Source organism: Solanum pennellii, chromosome 2 (genome assembly GCF_001406875.1).
Source record: "Solanum pennellii chromosome 2, SPENNV200".
NCBI classification, from domain to species: domain Eukaryota; kingdom Viridiplantae; phylum Streptophyta; class Magnoliopsida; order Solanales; family Solanaceae; genus Solanum; species Solanum pennellii.
Genome location: NC_028638.1, coordinates 33,008,886 through 33,017,542, shown reverse-complemented (window position 1 = coordinate 33,017,542; position 8,657 = coordinate 33,008,886). Strand labels below are relative to the sequence as shown.

The 8,657-nt window shown below is 28.9% G+C and overlaps 1 protein-coding gene across 1 annotated transcript; it reads left to right on the top strand.

The window, feature by feature from the left end:
• The first annotated feature begins 5,735 nt into the window (after positions 1-5,735).
• Positions 5,736-7,995, top strand: LOC107009441 (WRKY transcription factor 6-like). The gene is made up of 5 exons (XM_015208779.2): positions 5,736-6,043; positions 6,282-6,380; positions 6,480-6,965; positions 7,065-7,178; positions 7,286-7,995. Exons 1-5 carry the CDS (start codon positions 5,828-5,830, stop codon positions 7,859-7,861), a joined length of 1,491 nt encoding a protein of 496 aa, XP_015064265.1. The 5' UTR covers positions 5,736-5,827; the 3' UTR covers positions 7,862-7,995.
• The last annotated feature ends 662 nt before the right edge of the window (positions 7,996-8,657 follow it).

Sequence of the window (8,657 nt, the reverse complement as noted above, 5' to 3'; positions counted from 1 at the left end):
CATCCTCTTTCTTTGTTTTATTGTTTTTGAATGGTCCAACTAAAACCTAACAATATGCAGCTATTTTCTACGTCAATGTGTAAGCCACGTGAGGATTAGTCAATGGAATCTTAGTCAACTATCCTTTTGTCTTTGATCAACCTCCTTATTCTCCTTCGTAGGGTACGTTTAATTTTTTTTGGAAAATATTTTCAAATTTTCTTTTAAGTTTAGTTGGTCAAAATATTTGAATTTTTTTTTATCTACAAAAGTAAGTTATTTTAGAAACAAAGAAAATTACATTTTCAATAAAAAACAATAAAAGAAGTTTCACAAATAACAATTCATATCTGATAATATGTTAAAAATTAAAGTGGCTAAGTCTTTTTTAACTTCATACTCTAAAAACACCTTTTAAATGTTATTCATCGATTTTCTTCAAATCTCAACTAACTCTTTGTCCAAACGCCTACTAAGTCCTCTTAAATTTTCTCTTTCTTGCTCTAGGTCTTTTTTTTTTCTTTTGGTGTGGGGAAGGTTTATTTGATTACTTTGCATAGCTATATGAAGTGGTATTTTAAGTGTTTTATTATATTAAAAGTATATAGGTAGGGTGGCAGTTGCAAAGTGAGACCAAGAAATATGGTCTGGTGGAAAATGAGTTTAAATTTTGGAGCGTCATACATATTTGACATTGACATTGCAATTTGCATGGGAGGAGCCCTTTAATAAATGAGAAAACTTTAATTGTTGTCATTACTTTAGTCTTCCTTTCCTTTTTATTTTCTATTTCATCTTTGAAAATTGAGACATATTATTTATATATATATATATATATATATATATTTTATTTGGACTTATTAAGCAATAAAAGAGTCCGATATGATGCCTCGATATCGATTTTTTGTAGAAGACATGAATTATTGGATATTATATATTATAATATAAATAATCATTTAGCTTCAATATTGGGATTATTTGGTTATTGATATTTAAGGGCTTGATTTGTTGGAAAAACAAGTTTTATAGCTCAAAAGATTTCCATTTTCCAAGTTTGTAAGTACGTACTTTAATTTTGAAGTGTATATATAGATAATTTTTAACTTGGTGTGAACTAATGACCAAGTACTTCAGCTCACTATTATTTTTTCTCATCCATATTTGATATTGATGTGACACATAAATTTTAAAGGTGTCTAAATAATCATTTTGTAAGTTGGATAGTTCAACTGATATGGTGAAGAAAATTTGAGGTGTCTAGTTAGCTTGACATATAAATTTTGAAGGTATTCTTGATGATTATTTTGTAGTTAAAGCGTTTAACAATCGAGTAAAGAAGTATTATCGTATTATGTTGGCAATTTTTTTCATTAATAGATTATATCTTTTCAACTTTCATATACCAACTTGTAAAGAACATTAAATCTTAATAAAATAAACTGAATTAAAATACCAAATCTCCTATGTCAATGGAAATACATGGTGAGGGATTATATCATGTAAAAATAGAAAAAAAGAAAGCTGACCAATAACTTATTATTTTTTTCAATAGGCTATTAGCTGTTTGGCTACATTTTTTCCATGAGTAAGACTAATGAAGAAAACACTTCATCTTCTTTAATCAAAACGTTTCCTTTTGAATTTTCCTCAATAAATTAATCTTTTTAAAAAATAATTATATTTGAAAGAAATTATGGTATATAAATTTTAAAGTGGTATACTAGCACTTAAAAAAGCTTTTCACAATTATTTGAACTATGTAAGTTTGATTAACATAACTGCTTATGATAAATGTAGAATAATTATTTAAAATACACTGAGAGTGTAAAAAATCCATATTATAAATAAATTTATTTAATTTACATCCAAAATATGGTCAATGAGTGCTGCTAGGCCACAGCTGGCCCCACACATTGGTACTACTATAATTAAAGAGTGGAAAAATAATAGCCCATGCATAGACTTTGGTGTAAAATGTTCTTGGGTAGGTTAGTTTTAAAATAGTCTTATTTGTATTACTGGCAGTTCTAGTCACATTTGTCAAATATGATATCACAAAATGTTTAATAAACTTTGACATCTGATTTAAATGGGAATTGTTAAAAAAAAAGTTTATCAGATAAAATTAACAGAATCCCAAAACAGACAACCAAAACTAGCAAAAAAAAAACGCACCTTTACGTGTGAATTTTCTTTAAAATTCTTCTTTTTAAAAAAATAAATAAAATTCCCATTAAATTTAACAACGAAAATTTATTAAAAATTTAATCTTTACAAAAATACAACTCCACTTTTAACAAAGTTAAATGATCAAACCATGTGATATATATTGCACGATTGCTTTTAAAGTATCCTGAGTATAAGGAGTATTTTTTTTTTATTCTCTCATATTAATAGTAGCAATTTAACATATTTGTGATTGTTCGCTTGTGGTCTCAAAGAGAACTTTAAGATAATTTTTAAATTACCTTTTAAAAGATTGTGATCGAAATAGTACTCTCTTTAATTCATATTAAGTGAATTATTTAGATTTTTTCATAAATCAAAATAATTGATTTATTCAATATATAAGAGAATTGTTAAATTTTTTTATATATATTTATTCTTCATTTAATGAGGGTTCTTAACTACTTTTTAGTTTAAAGAATAATAATTTTGAAATAATTAAAAAGGATAATAGTGTAAAGTAATATTTGATTTATGTCATTAAATAACTTTTTTTAAACAGTATTTCATATCTCAATATTTTACTTTATATAAGTTAAAAAGAATAATATTAAATTTATGTGTGATTAAAATTATCTTTCATGGTAGGAGAGAAACCTGAGAGCACTCCAAGAAAAGAAGAAACAGCCAATTGATCCAAATGATTATTCAGGAAACCATATAAAGCTAGTAGTTGTGTCCAACTCTCCAAGTGGTTCAAGCTATATAATGTTCATCCTATATGATTTAATAGATATTAATATTGATGTTTTATTCTAATTTTGATATTGAGCTTAAACTAACTATTAGGGTTGTATACTTGAATGTCCCACTTTGTTATTAATACAATTTATTTACCAAAGAAAAATTAAAAAGAAATATCTCATTAAAATTAGAATGTACATTTTAACGTAAGATTGATTCTTCTTAAATAATCGAAATTATTATAGATCAAGTAAGTGTCACCAAAACTAGAATGAAAATTTTTAATATTAGATTATTCTTAAAATATAAGAAATTATTATAGACTAAATATAAAAGTGTCACTAAAACTAGAATGAACATCTTAACATTAAATTATTCTTAAATATAAGAAATTATTATAAACTAAATTATAAGAAATTTTAGAGAATCATACAACAAAAGAATCACAAGATCATCGATCTTTTTAAATATTATTGGCATTATTGGTTTGTTCTTTTGATGAATTTGTATAGAGATCGTTGCTCATTGAAAAAAAATTGTACTCAAGAAAAATGTGAACCTTACAACTCCACAAATCCTCCAAATCAAATTATTTCAAAATTGAACTCACTTTTTATTTTCAAATGATAAAAATTTTATATACGGTAATGTTTTTTGTCCCCTAACAAAAAAATAATGGATACAATATTTAAAAATAATAATAATAATATAATAAAAATAATGTAGTAATTTTTTTGTTTGGCGGTTCATGCTAATTAGTAGTCTAAAGCCAAAAAAAAAATCAAAGACCTAATTTTTAATTATTTTTTAATTTTTTATTTATTAGTTGCAAAGTTATTTCTTTAGTTTTAATAAACAAACTTTATTTTTTGTATGGTCTTAAATCAAAATATTTTTTAATCTTGTGGTCTTAAGCATATTATGTGGAAATTTAAATTAAAAATTGATATCAAATAAAGAAATATTATTTAATATTTCGAACGAACTAAAAATGACAAGTAAATTAAAAAATATAATATAACTTTTTGTTAAAAAAACTTATAATAATTTCATTATTAGTTAAAAAAAAATGGGCTCTTCAAATTTTGGAACTTAAGGCGGATGCCTCATTTTTATAGGATTGACTCAACTCTACATATTTTTATACTTAGTCTTTCAGAATGGGAAAAGGAATTTGAAAAATACTTCAATTTTGATCGAAATTGTTGTTACGATATCAAATTTTATAGATGACCTTTTATCCCTTAGACTATTTAATAGTGTATTTTAAAGGTATATATGTGCCCACTAGACACATTACTGTTTATAATTATGCAATATTTTTTGTGTCTACGTGGACACATATATACTTTAAAACACACTATCAAATAGTGCAGGGGTAAAAGGTGTTATTCTTACTATAACCTGTATTTATAAGGTTAATAAACAGAAACAGAAATAAGATGAAGCAGAAAAAATATAAAATACAAGAATTAATCCGAGTTCACAGAAACTATTGTGTGTCCTTACGAAATTTAATCCCCTCACTGTACCCAAGGTTATGGATTAATTTCTCCCAAGATAAAACGGATTAAACCTGTTAAAGAAATAGCGGTACCTCAAACTTCTTTAACTTCAACGAACTTAAGAACAACAACAAGTCACACAGACTCAGTCGATCGACACTTTGATTTTATTTGAGAGAAAAATAAATGCATAGAAAGAAAAATTTTCAGTGTTTGAAAAATTGAAAATTGACTTTCTTTTACAGCCATTTTCAGCAAGAAACGTGTCTGTTCAGAGAAATCTGTTCAGACCTGTTTATTCCATAAAGTTGTGTCTTTTGGAAAAAATAACATCATTTGCCAAATCCAAATCCGAGCCGAGCGACGACGACGGCGGCGCGAGGGGGCATCTTCTTCTTAGCTCTTTAAGAAGTAATGGAAGTGTTTCCTTCTATAAGGACAACAATTTCCATTTCTTTTGCCGATATGGAGGAAATGACTTTTCATTTGCACTTTGCAAATGCCTTATCATTTTTCCCTCCAAAGTAGTTCCCTCACTTTTCATATTCTCTCTTTTCTTTTTTTCCCATTCACACTTGCTAAAACCCAACAAAAGGTCCTTTCCAAAATCTGGTATCATAACAACAATTTTGATCAAAATTTAAATATATTTAAGATATTTTTCCCTTCAGAATGACTCAATTAGTTTGGAGGGTGGTCATCCACATGAATGATCCCCTCAATGTTTTCAGAGTCAAGTCTGTCGCATGTGTCTTACTTAGTGCACTTTACATTCACTGTGATGTTTGCAACCTATTATAAAGTGGGGAATGCGCACATAGTGTTCACCCAAAGAACAGAGACCATGACAAAGATTGGGACAATTACAAAATTTATCATGGAATTTCGAAACAAAAAATAACTATTTATCTTTAAAATGTTTATTTTATCATATTTGTTTGGGACTTTATATTTCAAAAATTTTTATTTGCTTTTTAAACTTTTATCTTAAATTAAACTAATTTATATAAATTGAAATAGAGGGATGAAGTAGCTAATAACCAAGTCGTAAGTGAGGTGAGAAATTTGTGCTTAAAACTAGTTGACTTTGTTGTCACTAGCTAGCTTACCTTTTCATTTTGATTTTGATCACGCCTTACTAGTCGGGCCGGTGAGTTTCATCTTCTTCTTTCTTCCTCTTTTTCTTTACTTTAATGCGAACAAGTCAATCTCAGTCTTGACATTTTTTTATACTTGGTCCCACTAGCCCACCCTTGACGCACCACCTTACGTTATTATTTTTATCAAAATCTTCTCTTTTGACCACACCTTTTCTTTTTTCTTTTAGTCTTCATCTCAACCTTTTATATACCCTCTTCCCATTTCATCTTCAAAAAAGAAAGTCTTCACAATCATTTTTTTTTTAATATTGTTTCATAATTAATTGGTTTCTTATGGATAAAGGATGGGGACTTACACTTGAGAATAAGCCATTTTTTGGGTTTAATCATATGATGAACCGTAGAGAAGAGCAATTAGTAGCTGATCATGACAAAAAAGAAGTTGATTTCTTCTCTCATCATAATAGGAAGGCTATACATCATGATTTTATAAAGAAGGAAGATTTGAATACTACTACTATTACTACGCCATCGAAATTCGTTGTAAATGTAAGTAATTCACAATCATGTACTTGTATAAGTTTGTATTGTACACCTTTCTACTTATCGCTTTTCCATCTAAACCTCTGAACCCATCAAATGTTGTGTTTCGATGAGTTCAGCGATTCAGTTGATACATGGTTACAAAGGTCCATCAGACCATTTCGTTTTAAATCTTTGTACTTGATCACAACTTGTAAACTAAAATTGTTCCTAATGATTTAATGTATGGCTATATTATATATAGACTGGTTTGCAACTTGTGACTGCAAGTGATCAATCAACGGTAGATGATGGGATTTCATCGTCGGAGTTAATACTAGAAGAAGAAAGAGCTAAAAATGAGGTAAAGGACTGGACTATAAATTGAATTATGGCTTCAATTCATGTTCTTATTGAATTTACTACATATATATATCTAATTTCAGTTTCTCTTAATAAACAGTTAGCAGAACTACAAGTTGAATTGAGAAGGATGAATGCCGAAAATCAACGTTTGAGAGGGATGCTTACCCAAGTCACCAATAATTATACTGCACTTCAGATGCATCTTGCTACACTCATGCAACAACAACGACAAAACATTTCAATAACTCAAAATACACATGACCACAATTTTCAGATTGTGGAAGCAAAGTTAAATCAAGAAAAAATAGTTCCAAGAAGATTCCTGGAATTAGGTCGAAGTGGTAACGATCTATCTCATAATTCCAATTCTTCATCAGAAGAAAGAACAGTTTCTAAATCACCTAGAAACGATACACAAGTTACAATTATGCATAATAAAGGCAGAGAAGAAAGCCCAGAATCTGATAGTTGGGTACCTAAAAAGGTCCCCAAATTGAATTCCTCAATGCCAATTGATCCAACAACAGACGCAACCATGAGGAAAGCTCGTGTCTCTGTTCGTGCCCGATCAGAAGCTCCCATGGTACATATTCATCATTTACTAATAGCACTATAATTTATTTATTTTTTTACATTCGATCATTGGAAACAAAAACTAATGTAATAGTTGCAATATTTTTAGATTAGTGATGGATGTCAATGGAGAAAATATGGACAGAAAATGGCCAAAGGCAATCCATGTCCTCGAGCTTATTATCGCTGCACTATGGCTGTTGGTTGCCCAGTACGAAAACAGGTACTCATAAATCATGTTCAATATGATATATAACTCTATGAATAGTGCGATAATTTGGTATATATTGAGGTTATTCTAAAAGTTGTTTTAATTGTATAATTTTGCAGGTTCAAAGGTGTGCTGAGGACAGGACAATTTTGAATACAACTTATGAAGGTACACACAACCACCCTCTACCACCAGCGGCGATGGCTATGGCATCGACTACATCAGCTGCAGCAAATATGTTGCTATCAGGTTCGATGCCAAGTGCAGATGGTGTGTTAATGAATCCGAATTTCCTAGCTAGGACTATGCTTCCATGTTCGTCAAGTATGGCGACTATTTCAGCATCAGCTCCATTTCCCACTATAACATTGGACCTAACTCAAAACCAAAACTCGTTGATTTATAATCAAAGAAGTACTCAAATTTCTCAATTTCAAGTTCCTTTCCAATCAAGCCCGAACTTTATTACATCAATGCCGCCACCACCAATGCCTCAGGTTTTACATAACCAATCAAAGTTTTCAGGCCTACAAATTTCTCAAGACATTCATCATCCTCAACAATTACAACATGTTCAAAACCACCAATCATTTTCCGACACGCTCACCGCCGCCATAACGGCCGATCCCAATTTCACTGCCGCTCTGGCCGCGGCAATCTCGTCCATAATTACTGGTCCTGGAAAAGAACAGTAGTTTTGATATCATCTTTGTAAAATTGTTAATTAAATAAGTACCGTAATATTAGTAATTTTCTTGGTTCTTTGATTTACGAGGCTATTTTGGGCTGAAACTTAAGATTGAATATATACATGTTCATATTTTTTTTTTTTTTGGTAAAAGGGTTTGAGGAGATGAAAAAGAGTATATATTTTCATTCTTTCATATTTTGTTACTGTCAAAATAACTAATTAGTTCGAGAGGTTAAGATTTCTAAGTTATATTAAAGAGATTGAGCATCAATTAGGGTGTTCAAAAATCGAATCAAAATCAATATTTCATATCGAAAAAAAGTTATTGGTTTGTATATAATTTCTAATGAGTTGTTAGTTTAGCAATTTTGATAACAGTTTTGATTTTTTTTAATATTGGGTTATTTATACTTAATGATTTGAGGTTTTCTCTTAATATATTAATCCGATAGTAGATTAATTAATTATATTTCTACTTTTCAATATATATGTCATTGACAACTTAGAATTTAGTTTCATATTTTCAGTTCTGAATGCCTGAAACTTTTAATTATTCTACAAGGTGTCAATATTTCTTTTGAACAAAGATGACAATCCATCTACTCAGATACATGATTTATTTAAAATGCTAAACTTTTAAAAAAATTTTATTCAACATTCAAATTCAAAATCTCTATTAACAATAAATTTGATCTTTCATCTATCCAACCCACACCCACGTAGATGTCGTTTATCATTAAATTGGAGCACTCAAATAGGTCATTCACTATTATATTAATTTTAAATTTCTTGATCGAACG

Bases quoted from the DNA above. Each gene is read 5' to 3' on its own strand.
- LOC107009441 (XM_015208779.2), top strand. From the start codon at position 5,828: ATGGATAAAGGATGGGGACTTACACTTGAGAATAAGCCATTTTTTGGG. The intron at 6,966-7,064 runs GTACATATTCAT...CAATATTTTTAG, and splicing joins CCCGATCAGAAGCTCCCATG to ATTAGTGATGGATGTCAATG. The intron at 7,179-7,285 runs GTACTCATAAAT...ATAATTTTGCAG, and splicing joins GTTGCCCAGTACGAAAACAG to GTTCAAAGGTGTGCTGAGGA.